Source organism: Leopardus geoffroyi, chromosome E1, assembly GCF_018350155.1.
Source record: "Leopardus geoffroyi isolate Oge1 chromosome E1, O.geoffroyi_Oge1_pat1.0, whole genome shotgun sequence".
Lineage (NCBI taxonomy): Eukaryota > Metazoa > Chordata > Mammalia > Carnivora > Felidae > Leopardus > Leopardus geoffroyi.
The window spans coordinates 10,652,575-10,676,379 of NC_059330.1; the positions used below are offsets into that span (position 1 = coordinate 10,652,575).

Here is a 23,805-nt window from a genome sequence, read left to right on the forward strand (position 1 = left end):
CCGGAATCCCAGCTTTCTGGTCTCCCATGGGACAGGAGGGTGTGCGGTGCAGCCCAGCAGCCCGCACTTTGGGAGCTGAGCCCTCTCAACGCACAGGTCCCCGTGGCTTGGTGGTCACCCAGCCTGCCCTCAGCCTGGGGACGGGAGCCGGAGCTTGCCCAGGGTTCCTCGCCGCCTGGCGCTGCCCGGGCCTGATTTAAGGGAAGCCGCAAGGTGCCTGCACCCAGCTCTTGGTAACCCCCTGGCTCCCGGCCTGAAGGCCACCAGCCTCGCCCCTACACACTGCCCTGCAATTGGAACCTGGCCTCCGACACTACCGAGCGGACCCCGTTCTGTCCTTTACCTCACTCAGTTCTCTCTGCACCAGAACTTTGTGCTGCCCGGGGCACCCCCGGCCCCAGCCCCCAGCTCCCTGTGTGCTCTGGAACGTGTGGTCTGTCGTCAGCAAAATTCCTAGGATACTGAGCCTCTTCTCTGAATGCAAAGTTCCCTCCACCTCTGTCCTGTGCTGAAACCCGCACTGTCCCTGGCCACACTCTTTCCCCCTGCACCCCAACAAGTCCTGGCCGCTTATGCTCACAGCCCTCTTAAACGGTGTCTTTTTGCTGCCACACGCCATGTCCCACGGGCCCAGAGATGAGCTTCATCCTGGCTCCCAGCAGCATGCCCGCCTTCGTGTCCCAGCCCCCAGGACTGACGTCCACCAGACACCTGACTACCTTGCCCTCGGCCTTTTTCTCCGGCTATTCTTTTTTCTCAAGTTTATTTTGAGAGAGAGAGAGAGAGCAATCACAAGTGGGGAAGGGGCAGAGAGAGAGGGAAAGAGAGAAATTCCCATCAGACTCCATCCTACCAGAGCAAAGCCCGACGTAGGGCCCCATGCCTTGACGGTGTGGTCACAACCTGAGCCGAAATCAAGAGTTGGGACGCTCAACCGACTGAGCCACCCAGGCGCCCCTCCAGCTAATCGTGACAACTTCACCACCTACACAGATGACCCTTCCCACGACTTGGCCTCTTCCTCAGCCTCCTCCCTTGCCATGACCTTGGCCTTGCCCCTCAGCAGCCGCCCATCCCACCACCTGTTTCTTGTTACCAGTGCCTCCAAGAGAGCCAGCCAGGCTTCCCCCTCCCAGCCCACTCCCTCCCCACTTTGTGGTTCCTTTCCTGCGGTCCCTCTCAACAGTCCATTGCATCCGGGTCCTCCAAGCTTCCCACCACCCTCTTCGTGCCGGCCATCAGCCCCTCCTCTCCTTTCCTCCCTGCCCAGTTTAGAACTCACAGTTGTCTGGGAATGCGAACTGGTGCAGCCGCTCTGGAAAACAGTATGGAGGTTCCTCAAGAAACTAAAAACAGAACTACCCCAGGACCCAGCAACTGCACTTCTAGGCATTTCTCGACGGGATACAGCTGTGCTGTTTCGAAGGGACACATGCACCCCCATGTTTCTAGCAGCACTATCAACAATAGGCAAAGTATGGAAAGAGCCCAGATGTCGATGGATGAATGGATAAAGAAGATGTGGTCTATGTTTACAATGGAGTATTACTCGGCAATCAAAAAGAATGAAATCTTGCCATTTGCAACCATGTGGATGGAACTGGAGGGTATTATGCTAAGTGAAATGAGTCAGAGAAAGACAAATATCGTATGACTTCACTCATACGAGGACTTTAAGAGACAAAACAGATGAACATAAGGGAAGGGAAGCAAAAATAATACAAAAACAGGAAGGGGAACAAAACAGAAGAGACTCATAAATATGGAGAACAAACTGAGGGTTATGGGAGGGGTGGTGGGAGGGGGGATGGCCTCAATGGGGGAGGGGCGCTAAGGAATCTACTCCCGAAATCATTGTTGCGCTAGATGCGAACTAATTTGGATGTAAGTTAAAGAAAAAAATCAAATAAAAAAAAAAAAAGTCAGTTGTCACTACAGGCACGTTCATCCGATGCCCTCAACTGCTGTGCTCGTGTCCCCTCCCATGTCCTCACCCGGCCATCCTGGGCCCTACGAAAGCTAGCCCTGGGTCCGCGCGGTGCTGGGGGGCCGGGGCATGGTCACAGAGGCCAGGCCAGGACTGCCAGGCTCGGTCCGTGGCCAGGGCTGCCTCCCGGCTGCAGGCGGACCCCGCTCTCCCCAGCCAGCTCTGCCGGCATCTCAGAGAAAACTCCTCCAGGTCTTTGTCCCTCTTCCAACCTCCAGGAGCCCTCACCCTGAGCTGCAGGGCTCACGAGGAGAAGGAAATGATCCAAGACGGTGCCTGGGTGGCTCGGTCAGAAGAGGATGGGACTCTTCATCTTGGGGTTTGTGAGTTCGAGCTCCACGCGGCTCTTGGCTTGCGAACAGCTGCACCCAGCGAAACCCGGGCCCTCCACATGCCTCTCCTCTCTCCTCCTCACCCTCCTGCAGCTCTGAGGGGCCGAACCCCTCCCATCAGGCCCAGTGTGCCAGCACCGATGACGTAGCGTGCTTCACCCTCCTCTCGTCCTCTTCCATTTTGCAGTTAAAAAAAATTTTTAATGTTTATTTTTGAGAGAGAGAGAGAGAGAGAGAGAGCATGAGCAGGGGAGGGACAGAGAGACAGGGAGACACAGAATCCGAAGCAGGCTCCAGACTCCGAGCTGTCAGCACAGAGCCCGACGCGGGGCTCGAACTCACGAGCCGTGAGATCGTGACCTGAGCTGAAGTCGGATGCTCAACCGACTGAGCCACCCAGGTGCCTCCATTTTGCAGTTTTTTAATTTATCAACATTTTCTTATTAACATGTTTAAGCATGGAAAAAGCTGGAATGTCCCAGTGAATGGCCGGCTGCATATTAGCCGTCTAGACTCCTGTCGCCATCTCCCCACCCTTGCGTTCGCCTCCCCCCTTCCATCCGTCCAAGTTTCAGTGCAAAATAGGCCTCAGACATCACTGCACCTCCTTCTGCAACATGTCAGCACGCCTCTCCTTAACTAGGATTTGGTACTTGTTTTTCAGGTGCCATTTCTTTTGAGGGGACATTTACGTGCAATGAAATGCAGAAATCTTAATTTTCACGCACGCACGGAGTTTTGACCAATGCGTACCCTTCAACCTCCTTGTCAAGGTGTAGAATGTGACCATCTCCTGAGAAAGCTGCCTCGTGCCTCTTCCCAATCAGGGCAGGAGAATGCTAGAAACTTCAGAGGCTGAGGGTATTCTGTGCCTGGGAACTGGGGAAGCAGGGTGGAGATCTGTGACCATCCACACAAAGAACAGTCAAAGGGGATGGCCCCGAGGTCACCCCTCGCTGTTCCCTCTGTCCTCCACCGTGAGAAAGCTGTGTGCTCACTAGAACATCTCCTTTTTCTCCTGGGCTCACAAGAAGACTGCGTTTTCCCAGGGCCCCATGGTACACAGGTGGGTCCCTGTGAGTTGTTCTGGCCAAAGAAACGTGGGTTTGAAAGATGTTCACCACTCATAGGCCCGACCCATTTAAAACCTCCCTTGAGCGATCCTTGCACTTGGAAAGCTAGCACAGTGAAACGGTGAGCTCAGGAAAGCTGAATGACAGAAACGGAGAATCCAGAACTTTGGGGGCATCAAGAGGTTGGAAAAGGAATTGGTTTCTAGAAGCCGATGGGACTTGGGGGAACAGATAAGAAACAGACGGGAAGAGGGAAGAAACAAAAATGGTTGGGACACTAAAGTCCTAGTAAAACTTCTCGTCGGGACAAGTAACAGCCTCCCGGGAAGTATCAGGTTTAAGGGGTGATACTCCTCCCGTTATCCCAAATGGCCTCAACAGGGGCTGCAGGAAGTCGGAACAATATGAGGGTAAGACAGCAAGGAAATAGGGCAGAATTCTGTGTGTGCTTGTTCTCTACTGCCGTGTAACAAATTACCCCCACATACGCTCTCTGGTGGTTCTGTGTGCGACCCTAGGATGCCGCCCTCGGGCGTAGGGGTACACTCTATGTGCAGAAGAATGAAATCTGCATTTGGTGGCCACAAGGCCTGCTGTGACAGAGACCAGCCGTGTTAACCCAACTCACATCCCGTCCCCCAGGGCACAAAGGAAGCCTGCATTTCCCCCCTTTCCCTGCTCCTAGCTGGAGCCCTGGGGCCGGTGCCGGCGAGGGTTCGGGGAGAAGCCACCGCCAGACTTGGCCCTCATGAAACCTCACACTCCTCGCTCTGCTCGCTCACTGCCTTCCCCGCAGACCTCAGGGCCACGTGTGTCGAAGGTGGCGGTGTCACAAGAAGGAGCAGCTGGGGTCCCCAATCACTGCTTGGAGAGCCGCCCGACCAACCAGGCACTGGACTCTGTAAGAAGTAAGCGGGTTGTCATGCCACGGACAGGTGGCTTTCGACGCAGCGTAACCCAGGGCACCCTGGCAGAGGGGCGCTCCCAGCTGCTCCGGACTCAGGCAAACCCTCCCCAGGGTCCCTGCTGAGTCCTGCTCCCGGAGCGGATGCCAGGCCAGGTGTTCAGCGGAGAGGTGCGTGTGCAGGGCTGCCCCGGGGCAGAGCTTGGGGCGAGGGGCCCTCACGGGAGGGAAGCCGCATGCCCACCACCCCTCTCCTGCATGGCGGGACTGACGTGCAGATGGGGGTGAGGGAAGGACACAGCCAGAAACCGCATCATGATACAAATGATAAATTATATTTGTACAGTAAATAAGTATCAATAGTCAACACAAGTTCAAAACCAGCCACCGGCCCCTGGGACTGAGAAAAGGGCTGGGTGACACCCCTACCACGGTGCCCATCAGGAGGGGGCGTGATGGCATGTGTGTTACACGTGTGGCAGCGGCCGGTGGCTTCATGATCAGTGCAGCAGGCAACAGGGACGAGGCGCCTGGGACGGGCCTGGGCCGGGAGGCGGGGAGGGACGGGGGTCTCCTGGGGCCTTGGTGGCCCAGTGGCTACCATGTTGGGGCCTCAAAGTCACGTCAGGAAGGGGTCTTGACTGTGACCGAGAATCACTGGCCAAGTAGTCAGGTTTGGTCTGCTGGCCTGTGACGGGGTCCGGGCTCGCACCATACGAGTGAAAGCACCTCCCTGGGGAAGCGGCCTGCTGAGGCCCCTCCCCCAGGTCGGAAGAGGCCAGACGCCGCCGGGGCCCGTGGTCCAGCCCCAGGCCTCCGGCTCTGGCCGAGGTGTGGCCGGTTAGGAGCTCTGGCGGTGGCTCCTGGGGCCGGAGGACGGCCTCTCGGAGCAGCACGGTGAGCTTGTAAAAATAGCAAACAGGAGTGGCCTGAGAAGGCAATTCTGACTCCGCCCGCTCGCCACCGGGCATCTTACGGCTCTCAGGGCGGTGCTCAGGGTCACATCTCCTCCTGGAACCAGCGAGGGGGCGGAGGATGGCGGGGGGCGGGGTCCGCTGCCCTCGGGGTCGGGGTCGAAAAGTCCAGGGCGGAAAGGAAGACCGGAACGCCCGCCAGGCAGGCTGACCAGACGCGGGATTGGGGGGTGGGGTCCCTTCCCTGGGGAGAAGCGCATCCTTTCTGGTCTTTATTTCATGACTTCATACTTTTCTTACAGTGGTGGGGGGCGGGGGGAAGCAGGAGTTGGGGGCGGGGTGAGATTAGTGCACGTTTGTTAAAAATCTATTGTGTGAGAAGGACTTTTTTTTCCCCCTCCTCTCCAAAATAAGAGATGATTATTTTTAAGTCTGCAGTGTGTGTGTCTGGAGTTTGCAGCCGGGTGGGTCAGGGCCAGCCCTGGTCCCTCACCCCTCTGGGCCCGGAGGCTGTCCCCAGGGAGCCATGGGCACCCCCAGACACCCGCCGTCTCCACGCCGTCCCCATCTTCACCCTGAGTGCGGATTAAGACAGAGGAGATCACAGACACAAGGTTCAAGACGCCTCTTCCGTTTCAGATTTCCACTGCAAACGGAAGTCCTTGTCGATCTGCGCGTGCCTTCAGTTACAAAAGGGAATTAGCCGATACAAACTGGTGAGTCACATTCATACATTGGATTTTTTTTTTTTTTTCTTTAACTTTCTTGACGGTGGTGTATTGGTAAGAAAAATAGCCTCTCTCAGGATCTAGCCCAAAAGGCTACACATCAATCAGTTTGGGCAGTCACCAAAAAAAGGGAGTGAAAGAAAGGAAAAGGCAACTGGAGGCTGGGATGTTGTCGTTGTTGCTGTTGTAGGTTTTGTTTTTTTAAATAAACATCATCTTTTATGTGTAATCAAATTCCCATATTTTTCCCTATAAAGAATCTGCTTTAGTTTTTCCATAAGGCATTTTTTTTTTTTGTCTCTTCCTATTTAAATTTTCTTAGAGTTAAAACCATAAATAAGAGCATTTAAACCACTAACATGACACGTGCCAATATCTTAATTGAGCCAGACCTGGTAAATTCTATCAAAACTAGACAGTTAAATAAGAACCACGTTATAAAAATATTAGCCAAAAAAAGACTATTAGATAATTCTGCAAACTCAAATATGAAACTGTACTAAACAAAATATGTGCAAACGTATACAAGCATAGAGCCACGTGGCGGGGTTATGCTCAGATTAGTTTAAAGCTTGCTCTAGTGGATTTAATTCGAGTTGTTCCACGGTGGTGGTGGTTACTTTGAACTCACACACGAGTCAAAGGAAAATAAAATATGCACAACCACGTCCCCAAAAGGTGAGCGTCTCATGGAGCTGGTGCTTCATTCCGTCCACACCTGGGACTGCCTGGGTCCTGCTAGGGCTGGAGGTCAGGGGCAAAGACACGGTGGCTGTCCCAAGGCCCGGGCCAGGCAGCGTCCCAGAGGCCCTCGGGCTGAGGTTCAGGGCAAGGGCGCCACGGACAACTCCCGCCCCCTCGTCCAAGGCCCCAGAGAGCTGGCCAATCTCCACAGGAGCCAGGACCTCACGCTCGGGGTGGGGGGTGGGGGGGACGCGGGGAGGCGACCGGGCAGGGTCGGGCTACAGGCCAGGGACGGGCGAGCGGCGGCCTCAGAAGGCGCGGAGACCCGCGCGCGGGGTCTGACGTCTAGCAGGCCGGCCGCCGCTCGAGTCTGAGGATCGGGGCCGTAGAGGCAACCCTTTTATCAGGAAGCCAGAAGTGGAAAGCCCTAACACCCACCCCCCCCTTCTGCAATCGAGTCCCTGCTGGGCGTCCTCAGGCACAGGTGCTCTGGGCATTCGCTCTGTGGTGGGTCCCAGGCCCGGGCACTAGAGGAGGAAAGGGTTGGTTGTGCCGGCGGCCTGAGCTGCCGACGGGGGGATGCCCACACTGCCCCCCATGTTCATCGTGGTGGGGCCCAGTGGCGTCAGGGAGGAACCGCTGCCCCCCAGAGCTGGGTGCGGGGCTGTGGAGGTCATGGAGGCCACAGCCATGGGCTCCGCCCCCGGGCTCGGCCCAAAGGACGTGCTGGTCCCCAGGACTGGGCTCCCCCGCAGCTGGTTCAGCGTCAGCGGCTGGGGCTGGTTCACCTGGAAGGGGTTGACAGGGGCCGAGGCTGCGGCTGCACCTGAGGAGAGAGCAGGAGGGACCGCGGCCCTGGTCAGGACAACATCCATCCCCAGGTCCAAGGGCCGGAAGCTGGCGGCCACCGGGAGCACGTGCACTCCGCAGTCCACCCCTCTGGGAACAGCCCTTCCCGGCGCCCGCTGTTTCGCACACGCTATTCTGCACGCGCACACGCATCTGCCGGCTGGGTCTCCGGTGTCCGCGTGAGGAGACCGAGGCTGTGAGAGGCCAAGGGACTCATCCAGAGTCCCAAAGCCTGACTAGGGCAGTGCCAGCAACGTGCCCAGCTCGTGGGGCTCCCTCACGACGAACAGCTGGCACTGCTCCCGTATTCCGCGTGCCACACTCTGTGACCACGGGGGTCCGGGAATGAGGAGGGCAGAGGGGGAGCTGGGAACTGCTGCTGGAGAGTGGCAGTCTCCATGCTGGGCCCTGGGACCCAAGGGCTGGCATGATAAAGGCTCTGAGAAGCCCCGGAGTCAAGAAGTGGATGCAGCCATGTCTTACCCAGCATGTCCAGAATTTATCATACGTCATAAAACCTTTCCCCAGCTTTCAGCAAAAATGTCTGTTGATACTCTGCCAAAAACGCGAGAGCTGCCAGCACTGAGTCTCCAAAGCAGCCCAGCCCCAGAGCACAAAGGCTGCCTGCTGAGGGCACCCCCACAGGTCACCACCAGGAGACGCTGCCCTGCCCGCTCTCCGCCCCACCCTGGGGAGGCACACGCCCTGCTGAGGGCACAGCCAGCGTCCCCGCACCAGCCCCTGGTAACCCTGCAGATCAGCCCTGCTGGAGCAGGGCCACCTGAGAGGTAGCAGAAGCCCCCTGAGGAGGGATGGCGGGGCGCCGGGTGAGTGGTGGGGGGAGGGATGGCGGGCCACCGGGGGGAGGGGGGGGAAGGCCAGCCTGGCTTAGACACTGGGTTCTCATCCTGCACAGGGAGCAAGGAGCAACCACGTCCCTGCCCATCACAGGGTTGGGCAGGACCAGGCCCTCCACACACCCCACTTCTGCCCCAGGGTCCCCACCCTCAACTCTTCTAAGTCCTGGGGTCCCTCTTTTCTGCAGGGTTCTATGAGGGGCCGTGGCCCAGGGCTTCAGATGTGTCTTGCGGTGGGCTTCAGACTGAACGCCCTGAATGTGATAACATCCCGGCCCTTGGGGCTCCCAAGGCCTTGCTGGGAAATCTCGGGGGTGTCGGTCCCCGGAGGGAGAGGGTTATCTGGGCTGGGTGCCGAGGAGGACCGTGATCTCCCATTGGAGAGAGGGCGCTCCAGGCAAGGGAAAGCAGAGGAGCTCGGAGCAGCTGAGGGTGTGAGCACAGGGGCAGAGAAGGCAGGGCCAGGCCGGCCACAGCAGCCCTCGATGCTAAAGCAAGTGCTGGGGGCTTGTCCACATGGAGCCTTTGAGGGTGGAGAGCGGGCCTTTAGAAGGAGCCTGCCGGCAGGGAGGACGCACACAGGGATGGGAAGGTGGGATTCCGAGCCCTGGGAAGGCAGAATCCAGCCCCTCGCGGGGCTGAAGTGAGGGTCCGTGGGTCCCTGGAAAGTGGCCCCCAGAGAGTGGAAAGCTGGGCAGCAAACTCCGGCCCCTCCTCACCCCACCACTGCCCTCGCCCGGCCAGGAGGCGGTGCTTGCCGGAGGGTCTCCCTGGCCAAGGGCACCACGTCAGGGACAGCTTCCGCTCAGGGGTCTCGGTCTACCTGAGGAGAGGGGCTGTCTTCCAGCCCCCACCCCACCACTGCACACCGGCGTTCACACCCCTGCCCGCTGAAGCCCAGCAATTGCGGCCGTGCCTCTGAGCATCTGGCACCAGCGTGTGGGACACGCCAGGAAGCGCCCCCCGAGGGGTGGAGGAGAGGTCAGGGCCCGAGGCCTGCCCCAAACCCGTTCTCAAGAAGGGCGGACGACCGGCGGGGGTTGGGGGGGCCCGGGAGGTGCGCATACCTGGTGCCAGGAACGGGTTGAGGGACTGGGCCGGCGGGGCTGGCCTGGTCACCAGCGAGTCCAGGTTCACCAGGGCCGCGTTGGGGCCCAGGAAGGACTCGGGGGTTTTCCGGGAGCTGCTGGGCTTGCTCGAGGCGGCGGTCAGGGGCTGAGACTCAAAGGGGTCGGGGCTTGTAGTTCCGTTGTTTTGGGACGGTGGAGAGGCCACCGCCTCAGCTGCAAGATAGGGACACACGCGGGCACGGTGAGAGCGGAGGGTGGGGCCCCGAGACGCCAACCCCAGGAGAGTCCCAAGCGAGACACAGGCATTCCGGGGGGCACCCCGCGTGGCCACGCAGAAGACGGGATGTCCGGTGCAGGGCTGTTTCCAACAGACCCGACCGGGGACAGTCGGCCACAGGGGCAGCTCCCAGGACCCCCGGTTCACGTAACCAAACCCAGAGCGCAGGGACAGAAGACGCGATGATGAGGGAAGAGCCGTATCACAACGTTACGTGAAGACAAGCAGGTGACAAGACAACGCAGACAGCATGATTCCCCCCCCCCCCCGCCCCAAATACCGGGGTGCTCCTTCAGGTTGCTGGCTAGGCACGAGCAGCTTATTTTTTGGTGTGTGTTCACTGTCCATTTTCTACAATGAACGTGAATTTCTTGATGGAGAAGAAAGCAAATTATTTTCAAAAATTCAGCCAACAGAGGGTGTACTGAGACAGGCTAGTGGGAACGCAGTGTGCTTGGCCAAGATGCAACGCGGCAGTGGGGTTGAAGGTTCTTAAAAATGGTCATACTCTCCACTCGGTAATCCCATTTCTAGGAATCCAGTCTTGGGAAATAATGCGAAACGTGAACAGGGATGTAAGCACCAGGCTGTTCACAACAGCATTATTTACTTGAGCGAAACCTGGAATCAACCTAAAATGTCCTCCCAAAAGTTAACAGATCAAATAAATGACCGCTGAGCAACGCAAGGAGATATTACACAGCTATGGAATGGTTGCTGAAGTCTTTTTTTTTATGTCCTGAGAAAAATTTTTCCATTTTTCAATCTGTTGTTCTTCTGTAAAGGAGGAGAGGGGGGAGGACCCAACTCCATCTGACAGTATGAGCTGAACAAAAAAGACCGTATACACAGAGCTCAGAAAACACACACAGCGGCTGGGGTGGGTGGAAGGATTACAGATGATTTCCATTTCCTTCCACAAACTTTCCCAAATTTTCTGCAGTGGAAATAGCTCTAGAATTGGGGGTACCTATTTTGCAAGTCCATGGAAGGATGTCCCCACAACGAAGCCACACCGCCTTCTCGCTGAGGCACGCGTGGGTGGGCCAGGACAGTTAGGTTGTAAGTTGGCCCGCAGAGGACACGCATGGCATTTTGTTTTTTTAATGCAGCGAAAGAAAGACCCCAAGAAGCAGCACGTTCTAAGTGGCCTCTGGTCCCCTGAGCTGAGAGGGGGCCCGAGGGGTGACCCGGGGCACCAGGCTGCTCGTACCTTAGACCAGGGCCAGCCAGGCCTGTAGCTGTAGCCGGGGGAAGGGGTGGGAGGAGATGGGAGGGAGGAAGGGGGTGGGGGGGGGGCAAATGGAGAATGGGGAGGGCACGGGGAGAAGCTGAGAGAGGAAAGACAAAGGAGAGAAGTTGCTCTATGTAGCTGGGAGGCGTGGCCGCAGACGGACAGAGACAGCCTGGCTCTGTCCCTGGCCTCTGGCCTCGGCCCCCTCCCCCTGGTCCGGTCTCTTTGTACCCTACCTACCCTGATGCCCCGCCAGCCCCGGGGGCACTGGGCCTGGGCCTCTGACAGGCACTGGGTGGGAGCCACAACGGGGGTGATGAAGTCGGGCAGAGACACCGTGTCCAGGCCCAGAGCTCGGGCTGTCTGCAAAAGGGGCAGCTTGGGGAGTGGGGACTCGGGAGGAAAGGAGACGGTCAGAGCGGCTCAGGCTGGGCAGGGGGGGCCCATGCTGGGCTGGGGCTCGTGCAGGCAGCCTCTGGGGTTTGGGGGCAGGGCCGAGGCAGAGAGGTGAATGAGACAGGAAACCCAGGCCCGACACCAGGACGGGGTGAAAGAAAAACCCAACCGCATGACTTTTCACTGCCAATGTGTGAATTCCTGCCATCGGCCACTTACAGCTCCCGAGACCAAAACACAACAAAATGCAGGAAGTTGATAGGTCTTGAAAGCCGATTATTTCTGCAACAACTGGGCTGGTCAAAGGCACGGACGTCATGGAAACAGCTACCATCTTTCACATACCTGTTTTTTTTGAAGTTCGGAGGTTGTCAAATTCAGAAAAGTCATCTTTAATTGTACCATTCAAATTACTGAAGAGATCAAAGGCCCCTGGGTGAACATAAGAGGCCGGTGACTGTGGGCACATCAACATGACCCCGTGATCCTGCCGTCCAGTCTACAGCCCAGGGGTGTGCTGGCAGCAGGAGGGGAGATGTCTGCCCCATCGCATGGGGCTCACGGTCACCCGGTGGTCTGGGAGGGGGCCAGGCCGAGGATCCTGGCCTCCCAGGACACGGTGTGGGGGCGCCTGCCTGCGACTGCTCCCGCCTGCCCCAACCCCAAACTGAAGGAGGCGCTAACGTGGGTGGAGGTACTTCGGAGCTAGGTTTCGAGACTTGGATAGAGCCTGTAGGAAGCTCCTGGAAGGAGCGCCCAGAGGGTAGCCTGCCCAGACCCCCTCGGGAAGCTCCCTCTGGACAGAGGCACGGTGCCCAGAAGACCTGTGAGCTCACCCTTCACGGTGGGCTTGTGGCATCGGGAGACTGGGGACAAAGGCCGCAGGTGACAGGGTAGCAGCCCACAGATCCCCACAGATCCCACGCCATGGAGCCAGAAGAGGGGAAGGCATGGGGCCCAAAGGGGCCCTCAGAGCCTGGGCAGAGGGAGGTCTCACCAGTGGCCGAAACAGGCTTGGTGGCCGAGGCTGCGGCCCAGGCGTCGGCCGTTTTCCCAGCACTGGGGGCCTGCTGCTGTGGGGCTGCCCAGGGGTCCGAGCCCTTGGAGACGGAGGGTATGCTGGCTCCGGTGGGCACTCCCCACGGGTCGACGGGGGCAGCTGGCTTGGCACCTGTGGAAAGGCAGGGTAGGCTCAGATACGTCCTCGGAGAGCACTGGGCGGCTGGGGAGAGAAAGGAGAGGACGCTGGGCCCCATGTCAAGACAGGCAGTCACCTAAAGGGTGCTGTCCCACGCCAGCAAAGCCGGACAGAGCTGAAGGCCAGGGCCGACAGCCATCGGGGGTGCCCACCCCAGGGAGTGCACTGGGCCTGGCCTGCTGGGAAGGGACCAGACAGGAAACCGCGGAGAACCTTTCCAAAGTCCCCGCCATACACGGTCTCGTGAGGAGCCTCCCGAGCTAAGTTCGAGCCTGTCTCCCTGGAGTCCACAGGCTTCCTCCAAGGAACGAGCCCTGCCCATCTGCTGCTCCAGCCACAGGCCCTGGCAGCATCCTGTCCCCACTTGCTTTGAGTGGTTTCTGCTTTTGACAGAGGGTGAATAAAACAGAAGTGTATGTGAAAAGGAATCAGAAGCAAATGCCTATGTACTTAGGCAATAAAATGTTTTCAAACCATCAGTGGCAAATCAACTTAGTGGGTCACAACCGGTTTTCAAAAGAGTAAAAGAGAATGCACCTAATATAAGGGGTCGATCCTGTTGTACCAGTCCTTCACCTCAGTCACACACAGATACGGGGCGTTTCTCACGCGTAAGCACGGACACACAACCTGCACCTGTAGCTTCTGATGGAGTCACAACAATGTTTAAAAGCCACAGCTTGGCTGTCAGCCTGGGTGGCTCGATCGGTTAAGTGTCTGACATCATCAGCTCAGGTCATGATCTCGGGGTCTGTGAGTTCGAGCCCCGCATTAGGCTCTGTGCTGACAGCTCGGAGCCTAGAGTCAGCTTCAGATCCTGTCTCTGTCTCTGTCTCTGCCCCTCCCCCGCTTGTGCTCTGTCTCTCCCTCAAAAACAAACATGCGAAAAAGTAAAAACAAACTAAAAGCCACTGCTGCCTTTCAGGGAGAAGTGCCCCCCGCAGTGGTGGCCCCACCCCAATCCTCATCAATTTTGTGTTAGCCCTTCCTTCGACTTCCCCCTCTACCCCATAGAGGCAGCTTTATACAACCTATCCATCAGCTGTGCCTACTTTCTTACCTATATATAAATGTACACATCCTCTACGGCCTGCTCTATTCACGCACGCCACTTTTTATTTGGGAGATTTCACCTGCGTTGACGTGCAGTGGAAACGCGTTCCTTTTTATGGTTGTATAATATTCCGCTCTGGGGCGGGGGGGGGGTGCCCACATGTGATTGGTCCGCTGAAGGCACTGGCTAGGTTTTGCTTTGGTTCTCATCCCCAAGTGCGCTCATACGTGTGAGGCCCTCGGTCGAAGCTCCTTTCCCTTTACCGAGTGATGCCCGTGTGGCCTCCACAGTCATGCCTTATGCTGTGTGGGTGCAAGTCCTGGTGCTCTGGGAACTGCCCCATAATCTCATTAATGTTCCCTGCATTAATGTTCATAATGTTCCATTAATGTTACCTCTCAATTTGTGGCTTTTCTTTTCACTCTCCTTAAGGTATCTTTTTTTTTTTTTTTTTAATTTTAAATGTTTATTTATTTTTGACAGAGAGAGAGGCAGAGAATGAGCAGGGGAGGGGCAGACAGAGAGCAAGACACAGAATCTGAAGCAGGCTCCAGGCTCCGAGCTGTCAGCACAGAGCCTGACGCGGGGCTCGAACTCACGGACCGCGAGATTGTGTCCTGAGCAGAAGTCGGACACTCAACCGACTGAGCCACCCAGGCGCCCCTTTAAGGTATCTTTTGATGAACAGAGATGTTCTGAAGTTTAATGGGGAGAAACCTATCGGTATTTTCTTTTGTAATTTGTGCTTTTTGTGATGACTAGGAAAGCCTTCCCTACACCTCAAAGGTCTTTTTTTTTTTTTCTATGTACACATTTCCTTTTTATTCTGTGTGCACATCTCTTGCAAGTGACGATGGCCTAATTCTTCCCAGCCTTTACCCTTTTTCTTTCCTTTTCCCGCCTCACTGTGCTAGTTGGGACCACCAGCGTCAACATAAAGCACGAGTGTGGACAGCCAGTGTCTCTGTCTTGCTGTTACAGGATCAATTTTCAACGTTTTACATTAAATGGTAGCACTTACCATTTATAGGTTTCTTTCCTTCTAGAAGCCCTTAATCAGGCTCTGGAAGCTCCTCATTATTCCAAGTTTGCTAAGACTTTCACAGTGAATGGCTGGTGAATTTTATCAGTTTCTCTCTATTAAGATGATAGCATGATTTTTCCCTTCTCGTCTGTGATATGGTACATGTATGTATACGTTTTCTAAGGACGTGGTCTTTGCAAACTTTCTCCTGATGTACTCTATCATTTTTTATATTTTTCATGTTGGTTTCGCAATTATCTGCTTTTTGCATCTGTATTCCTGAGCGGGAGTGGCTGACAGGTCTGTTCTCACACTGTATGTCCTGTCTGCTTTTGATGCTAAGGTTATGCTAGTCTCATAAAATAGCAGGTTACTCCCTATTTTCCTACCGTCTGAAGGAGTTTGTATAAAGGTGGAATTGTTTCCAGAGTGGTGTTACAATCTGCCAGTAAAGCCCTCCGGGTGGATTGTGGGGTGGGGAGGATTTTTAAGTCCTGACTCAACGCCTTTAATGATGATATAGCACTACCCCTATTTACGGATTTCCTACTGATCTCCGGTCAGCTCTGCTAAGTTTTCCTTCTAAATGTATCCACTTTAAGTTTTCAGATTGAAAGCACAGAGCTGACCAAACAGCCTCTTACTCCGTGTGAAACCTTGGCAGTGTGGGCAGTTATGTCCCCCTGTTTCATTCCTAATACCGTCTGTGTCTTCCCTCCTTATTTAAAAAAAATTTTTTTTTACGTTTATTTCTTTAGAGAGAGTGAGCTTGAGCAAGGGAGGGTCTCAGAGAGAGAGAGAATGGGAATCCCAAGCAGGTCCGCATTGTCAGCATAGAGTCCAGTGTGGGGTTTGAACCCACAAACCACAGATCATGACCTGAGCCGAAATCAAGAGTCAGACGCTTAACTGACTGAGCCACCCAGGCGCCCCTCCTCCTTATTTTTTAAAATTATTCTTGGGGCGCCTGGGTGGCACAGTCGGTTAAGCGTCCGACTTCAGCCAGGTCACGATCTCGCGGTCCGTGAGTTCGAGCCCCGCGTCAGGCTCTGGGCTGATGGCTCAGAGCCTGGAACCTGCTTCCGATTCTGTGTCTCCCTCTCTCTGCCCCTCCCCCGTTCATGCTCTGTCTCTCTCTGTCCCAAAAATAAATAAACGTTGAAAAAAAAAAATTAAAAAAAAAAAAATTATTCTTGCCAGAGATCTGTTTTATTTGTTGCTCTTTTCAGTCAGCGATGACTGTCCCGTGTGTTTGTTTTCCAATGCACTCATTTCTGTTCTTATCCTTACTTCATTTCTTCCACTTTTCGGTGTCACGTTATTCTGTAAACAGTGAGAGCTACCAGGTCCCCCTCTCACTATTGCTTTAGTGGCCCCACAAATTCTGGGATAAAAATATTTACCTTACTAGTTGGTTTTAAATGTTTTGATTCTCATTAGAATTTCTTCTTTGACTCAAGAATTCAGGAATTTTTCAAATGTCAAGCATATGGAGTTTCTCTAGTCTTCCTTTTGTTGCTGACGATGTTGTAGTCAGAACGTGTGTTCTAGGTGATCCCGGTTTCCAGAAATGTGCTGGGGCTGGCCTTTTTTTTTTTTTTTTTTTTTTTTTTTGCCTAGCACAGGATCAAGTCTTCGCTAAGTATTCTGAAGGGGACTGAAAATAATGCGTGTGCTCCTGTCACCGAGAACAACAAATCCGCAGGCTTATGAACTGTGCCGCTCACATCCTGTTACATTTTTACTACTTTTTGTGAAGTGATATGAAATATACAGATTGGTCTCTGCACCCTCGGCTCCTGGTCCTGAAACCCTTGGGATCTCTTAAGTGACCACAGCACTGGGAGCATCTCTTGCTCAGCTGAGGCGACTCTGGCCGGGTTCCTTGGAGGGCTCCTGGCTGGAGCCAGAATAACCAAAAAGAACAAGTCACGATGGGAAGCTGGGACGTTTCTGCTGCCTGCAAATGTCACTATTTCACCTTTGCTCCTAAGGAATACCTTCAATGAATCCAGAATTCCGGAGGGTAACAGATGTTTCGCTGGTGTCTCAAAATGTATTTTACCATCATTCTTGCAAGAAAGAGGTTTCCCTAGGAAGGGAATTCAAGGTTAACGGTGTTTCTTCCAGCGCACCTAAGACCTTATTCTACTGCTTGCCAGCAACGGCCATCCTCGTTGAGATGTCAGCCGTCCGCTTGACTGCCGTCTCTTTTCAGCGGTGCAAATGCTCCCTTGGGTTTATTTAAGACGTTCTCTTCCTTAGGGGCGCCCGGGCGGCTCAGTCAGTTGAATGTCCGACTCTCGATTTCGGCTCAGGTCATGAGCTCACAGTTCGGGGGTTCGAGCCCCGTGTTGGACTCCATACTGAGTGGGGAGCCTGCTTGGGATTCTCTCTCCCCCACTCTCTGTCCTCCACCACCGGCGTTCTTTCTCTCTGTCTCCCTCTCAAAAATAAATAATGGAACATTAAAATAAAAACTAAAAGATGTTCCCTTCCTGTGGTGTTCTCCAGTCTCCTGCCAATGTGCCCAGGTGGGGATTTCTTTAATTTTATCCTGCTTACGACTCACTAGGCTTCCTGGATCTGAGAAGTAGCACCTTGCCACAAACTTAAAAACCGTCAATCATTATCTTTTCAAGCATAAACTCTTCTGGAACTCCAAAGAGATGTGTGTTAGATGTCCTCATTCTGCCTGTGCTTCCCCAGCCACACTGACCTCCCCGCCCCCCCCCAGACACACAATAGGGCACGTAAACCGCCCTCTGCCTCTGAGCCTTCGAGTCCCTCCGTCTCTCCCCTCCCCGCTTGCCCTAACTCCTCTGGAATCACTCAGCTTTCCTTTAGAGCACCTATCGTTTAGCACCATAACTACTCCTTTGCCTAAGAGTCTCCCTGGGCTGTGACCCCCGTCACGCTCCTCCCCCCTGCAGGTGTGCGGGTGGCTCCCGCGACAATCTGGCTGAGCTCTGAGGCTCAGAGAGGGCAGCAGGAAGGGTGGTGACTGCCAGTGTCAGAGAAGACCAGGGAATGTCCCCCAGGCCTCCGGAGGACTTGCCTCCCTGGGCCCCATTCCCACACAGGCCCCTCTTAGCCCCAGCAGCAGCGCGCAGGGCTGGGCACCGGCCAAGGCAGACGGACCTGCAAGGTTCACTCCCACCACCGCTTGGACACCCGAGCCTGTCAACTCCTGTGTGGACCTGGGACCTCTCCTGCTGCTTTCCCCAGACCCACACCCTCCAGAGGCCTCCACAAACACTCACCTGCCTCCAGAAGCTGCTCTGACCTTTCCTTCCAGGTCTTCCCAGAAGCACACACAGAGCCACCTCCCTGTGACTGTGACAGCTCTCCCCAGGCCCACTTCTGCCAAACGTGACGAGGCGCTTAGCAGGACACTGGTCCTGGCTGGGATCACAGTGGGGACGGGTCCTTGCTCTGTCCCCAACACAGCACCTCACGGGGCCTTGGTTCTCCACCTTGACTAGAGGGAGCCATGTGGTAGAAAGTGTCAGGGAGAGACTGACAGACTGCTCCGGCTCCCTGTGAGCACGGGAATCTTTTTTTTTTTTTTTTTTTAACTTTTTAAATGTTTATTTATTTTTGAGAGAAAGAGAGACACAACATGAGTAGGGGAGGGGCAGAGAGAGAAGGAGACACAGAATCCGAAGCAGGCTCCAGGCTCTGAGCTGTCGGCACAGAGCCCGATGTGGGGCTCGAACTCACAAACCGTGAGATCATGACCTGAGTCGAAGTCGGACACTTAATGGACTGAGCCACCCAGGAGCCCCAGACCACGGGAATCTTGACACCCTTTCTTCAGCCTCCCCTTGCTCGCCAGCAACCACGAGAACTGAACGAGCTCATCAGGAGAACCCTGCTACCGGTCTACACCCCCCAGCTCACCTGTGCCAGGAGGACACGGACCGGGAGGCTCGAGCTCCTGCCCCTGCAGACCTGACCACCTCGGGCACTGTGTGAGAGATGCTGCCCGTTCCAGCCGCTCGCCTCCATCAGGAGACCCCTGGCCACTTTCCAGCACTCCTGCCCTGTTTCCCTGAAGGATACCCTGACTTCCTTGGGAGAATTACCCCCCCGCCCCCCCACTTACTCCCAGTCCCAGTCTGAGGCGGACTGACCTTGCTGTGGTGACCGGGGAGGGTTTCCACCAGCTGACGTGAACCTGCAAAGTACCCCGGTCCCAAGCCCCCCACTCCCAAACCCCTGGATGGTAGAGGAGCTACAGAGAAATCCTCCCTATCCCTTGGGCTGTGGACTGAGAACACGAGGTAGCCCCCAAGGCGGCAGGACCTGGGGCTTCTGAGGCCGGAGGCCAGAGGGGAAGGGCCCACAGGCTCGGGCTGCGCAAAGAAGTCTGGGTCTTGGTGATAATGTCTGAGCCACGGTGTCCAGCTGGTGTGAAGACAGAGCCACCCATCTTACCGGAGCTGTCTGCAAGGTCATCTCCCACCGCTGTGTGTCTGGACGGGTGGGAGGTACTTGCTGAGAAGGCCCGACCCCTACCCTGCAGCCTCCACAACACCTCATCCCTCAGCCACCCACTCTAAGCCCAGCCCCTCACCCCTCACAAGGAACTCACCCCTGTGCTAGCTCATGTGACAATGCGTCTCCCCAGCTGGAGCGCGTGTTCCACAGAACACTGGCCGGGTCTACCTGGCCCACGCCGCTCCTGCCCCGCGCTCAGAACTGAGCCTCACACGCAAAAGATGCTCGACAACTAATTGGGGGCTGGAGGGAAGCGGCGAAGGACCAAGGGAGCTACAGAACCCCGGGGCCGGAAGAGACTTTGCCGTTTCCACACTAACTCCCTCCGGTGAGGCATCTTTGAACACTGGAGTTCAGTGACCACTTCTGGACAATTCGGGGTGTTAGAAACACACACAGATAAGAGCTGCCCCTAAGCTCTGACGCGCTGCGCAGTTTTCAAACGCCTTAGATTTGGCAAGACTTCATTGGCCGTGCAGCTCAGGGGCCACCAGAGACGTGGTTTCCAGGTGGTGGTGTCCTTAGGAGCCTCTTGAGGGATGTGAGTAAAATACTAACACTGCCTCTTCCCTTCACACGCACAGACTCTTGGGAGCGCCTGGGCGTCTGGATTCTTAGAAGCTTAGAAGTGACTAGAATAGGCAGCCAGGATGTGTGAGAGCCACCGAACTCCTGGAGCACTCAGGTGCCTGGCTGAACCTTCTCGGAAGCAGAGGCCCACCATCTGAGCGCCAGCCAGACACACAGCCTGAATGGACAAACGCCTGGCGGGGACGAGCCTCGCCTCCCACACACAGGTGCTCCTTGGAGTCACCTCGCTCTGAGCACACTTGGTCAGCATTCACCAGGCCCGGGTCCAGGTCCCGCCTCTGAGAAGAAACAAGAACACACCTACTGCAACCAGCCTGGGTGGCACGGGCAGTCGGTGACCACGGGATCGGGGCAGGCAGTGCCGTGGACAGGTGACACCTTTCCACGCAGCATATGTGAGCCGCGTATCCAAGAATACGCAGGAGTTTGCGAGGCGGACAATTGGACACAATGTACAAAGGAAGGATCAGGCATTCACGGGAACCCAGGCGGCCCCCACAGACAGACAACTCTTGGGGTGCTCCGCCACCCCTCCAGCCCCGGGCCCCGGGCCTTCCCCTCCTGGCCTCACACGGGCAAGCCCCTCGGCAACTGCACACCTGCCACGCACGTGCAAAATCAGGCTTTGCTCCTCCGTCCAGACCCTAGCTCAGGCAACGAGGGTCGAAACACCCGTTTTCCCTCAAACTGATAAACGGGCAATGGTAAGAGTGAAAAAAGTGCTTCAATGTCTCCGGAGGAGCTCCTTTTGCACGAACACGGTAACGTGAGGCTATATACACCGCGTGCATTCTAATACCCTCTCCGTGAGCTGGCACCATGCTGAGCCCCGTCATCCTGGGCTCACAGGCAAGGCTTGCCACACGGGGCCCCCCCCCGCCCCGCTGCTGTGCAACTCTACCCTAACGTTGTTCCAGAGCCTCTTATGACCCCCAGTTATTTCCCACGTGCCCTGCGTCCCCTTTAGAATATGCTGAAACAGTATGGCCAAGAACTTTAAAACCCAGCACACACGATGCTGAAAATCCACAAGCTCCGGTCCAGAAAGAGCTCCCTGCCCCTGCACCGCCGTGCACGCAGACAAAGCACGGTCACAGCCTAGAGAGCTTTGGGCGTGGGATGAAAGACGCCCTCGGTTCAATCCCTGGCCAGTCATCCAGATGACCACGGATGAGCCGCTTAGCCATGGCGGGCTCCTGGCTTTCCAGTCTGCGAGTGGCGCTTGGGGACCTATGTGTGTACCAGGCACCGTGCTGACTTTTGGAGTCACAGAAGGCTACACGCGGTGGCACCTCGCTTTCCTCAAACCTACCTGGGGGACAGAAAACGTGCCCTCTGCTTTCCCATGGGCGCCGACAGCCCACAGAAGCTAGCCTGGCGGGGCAGACCCCCCTTTACGCCTGCTGACAGCGCGGCCCCTGGGGACCGGCGCTCCGTCTTCCTCCTCCATGAATGGACAGTGGATTCGCTGCAAGGCCCCTCTGTGCTCTGTCCTCCGTGTAGTCGACGGGGCCCGGGCCACACCGCAAACCCAATAAATAAATGCTTGTTGAAAGCGCGAGTGAATGAGAGCAAAGGAGGATGGAACTCGGGGCAGAAAGATCAAGCGGCTTCCGCCTCCCGCTCTGTGGGCCCATTCATAGGGAGCAAGTGTCCCTGGGCCCCTCCCCCGCTGGCCTGGCTCATCCGAGGCCTTGCATAGGAATATTCATGTGCAGGGGGGCGGGGTGGGGGGCAGTCACATTGTGGGGGTCACAGAACTGAGTGGCGGGGATCGTCAGGAAACCAGCAGCACCACCTGCTGCCACTGGGGCGGAAGACGGCCTCTGTCCTGGCCCGGGCAGTGAGCGGGCCTGAGCCAGCCAAGGCCTTCTGAATCACCAGGCTGTCTGCCCTTCTCATCCCAGGTGGCTGCTTTGTGTGTCTGGAACAGAGGAGGAAGTGCCCCGCTGACCCGGCGGGCTCCGACCGCCCTCCTCTCAGCCCTCAGCATTTCCTCCCAAGGCCGCTTGGCCAAGCCGCCCCCAGTGCTGCTTGGAGAGAACGGGGAATGGCAGGGCTTGCTACGAAACAGTGCTCCTTTCATCTGGGGGCGGGGGCGCCTACCAGCGCTTGGGTAGGAACTCTCTACATCTTTCATATTGATGAATGTGTTTCCGGGCAATGGGGTGGCCCAGAAAACACACACTAGCGGATTCTGCTTGAGGCTAATCGGCAAGTCTGACACCATGTCTTGCTCTGGAGCGGCTCTCGGAAGAGGGAAGCAGAGAGGGGCTGTATCCATGCTCCAGTGCATGGAGGAGCTGGTGTGAGGCCATCTCCTGCAGGGCTGTTGGAAGCGGAGCTTCAGAGCTGCAAAACCCACCTCCGGGGACAGCCGGGGGCTGTGTCACGGTGCCACAGCTCTGCACTGTCCCTCGGGAGCCATGCAGTGCAGTTTCTCCTGATGCCTGGAAACACTCACCACACAGTCCAGATGGAAATACCTATATACAGGGGCGCCTGGGCGGCGCAGTCGGTTAAGCGTCCGACTTCAGCCAGGTCACGATCTCGCGGTCCGTGAGTTCGAGCCCCGCGTCGGGCTCTGGGCTGATGGCTCAGAGCCTGGAGCCTGTTTCCGATTCTGTGTCTCCCTCTCTCTCTGCCCCTCCCCCGTTCATGCTCTGTCTCTCTCTGTCCCAAAAAAATAAATAAACGTTGAAAAAAAAAAAAAAAAGGAAATACCTATATACATTTGTAAGGCCGGATATACAATATGGCCTCACCTATGTAAAAACATAAGAGCCAGAAAAAAACAGGAAGCAGATAAGCTAACATTCTAACACTGCTTATCTCCACGCTACGGTCTGAGGTGACTTTTCCAGGACACGCACGGCCACAGAAGGCTTCTGCAGCAGCCCAAGGGATGGCATGGCGATTCCAGGAAAGGATTAGGTGCCACACGCACTGAACCTGCCCCTAACTTGCTGTGTGACACCAGAGGAATGAGGAGCCTCTCTGGGCTTTGATGTCCCCTTTTCTCCCCAAGTCACTGGTTAAAATGCCAAGTGCGTCAGAACCAAGGACAGGGCCCTGGATTGGGCGAGGGGCAAGAAAATGGCCGACTAGCAGTCCGCAGACCACACTGGCCACCTGCAGATATATCTGATCAGCCCCAACCATGTTCTCACTTTAAAATTCCTTCCTTGTTGGGGCGCCTGGGTGGCTCGGTCGGTTGAGCGTCCGACTTCGGCTCAGGTCATGATTCGCGGTCCGTGAGTTCGAGCCCCGCGTCGGGCTCTGTGCCGACAGCTCAGAGCCTGGAGCCTGTTTCAGATTCTGTGTCTCCCTCTCTCTCTGCTCCTCCCCTGTTCATGCTCTGTCTCTCTCTCTGTCTCAAAAATAAATAAATGTTAAAAAAAATTTTTTTTAAATTCCTTGTCAACATTTAAAAATTAACAGATTTCAGGGCGACTGGGTGGCTCAGTCGGTTAGGCATCCAACTTCGGCTCAGGTTGTGATCTCGTGGTTTTTGAGTTTGAGCCCCGCAGCTGCCAGCAGTGTGGAACCTGCTTCAGACCCTCTGTCCCCTTCTGCCCGTCCCCCGCTTGCGCACTCTCTCAGAAATGAACAAAAATGAACCGATTTCAAAAATTTAGGTTTCCATCTTCTCTTTAAAAAACCGGATTCTAGTAGCCAAAAAAGTGGAAACAACCCAAGTGTCCATCAAGCGCTAAGTGATTAAACAAAATGCGGTGGAACTATAAATGGAATGTTCTTCAGCCGTTATAAGGAACGGAGTGAGGACACGTGCCACTACTACAGCGATGAACTCTGAAAACATCACACTGAGTGACAGGAAGCAGTCACAAAGGCCACACACTGTTGGATTCCATTACACGTAAGAAATATCCAGAACGGGAAGATCCAGAGACAGAACGCAGTAGACTGGTGGTTGCCAGGGGCTGGAGGGAGGGGTCACAGAGGGTGACTGCTTAATGGGAATGGGGTCACTTTCTGGGGTGATGGGAATGTCCTGGGATTAGTAGTGATGGTGGCACCACACCGTGAATGGCTAACAACTGCTGAAGTGCCCACTTTAAAACACCCTATGAGGTCAAGTCCCTGGCTCGATCAAGACACCCAGCTCC

The 23,805-nt window shown here is 55.8% G+C and overlaps 1 protein-coding gene and 1 long non-coding RNA gene across 5 annotated transcripts in view; both read right to left on the minus strand.

Moving 5' to 3' along the window:
- Positions 1-4,609: 4,609 nt before the first annotated feature.
- Positions 4,610-23,805, minus strand: part of EPN2 (epsin 2) — an 87,338-nt gene continuing 68,142 nt past the window's right edge. For 2 of the 4 annotated variants that reach the window (XM_045487560.1, XM_045487558.1), the window contains 5 exons: positions 12,303-12,476; positions 11,651-11,737; positions 9,396-9,611; positions 7,411-7,448; positions 4,610-7,149 (listed from right to left, as the gene is read on the minus strand). In XM_045487560.1, the coding sequence (XP_045343516.1) occupies positions 6,931-7,149; positions 7,411-7,448; positions 9,396-9,611; positions 11,651-11,737; positions 12,303-12,476 (734 nt within the window). In that variant the 3' untranslated portion in view covers positions 4,610-6,930. Of the gene's footprint in view, positions 7,449-9,395; positions 9,612-11,650; positions 11,738-12,302; positions 12,477-23,805 lie in introns of all 4 variants that reach the window. The other 2 variants (XM_045487559.1, XM_045487557.1) reach the window with 1 other exon arrangement.
- LOC123603099 lies at positions 15,765-22,925 on the minus strand. Its single transcript, XR_006714741.1, has 2 exons — positions 22,400-22,925; positions 15,765-22,161 (listed from the first exon to the last, which is right to left on the minus strand). It is a non-coding gene; the product is annotated as an uncharacterized LOC123603099 (long non-coding RNA).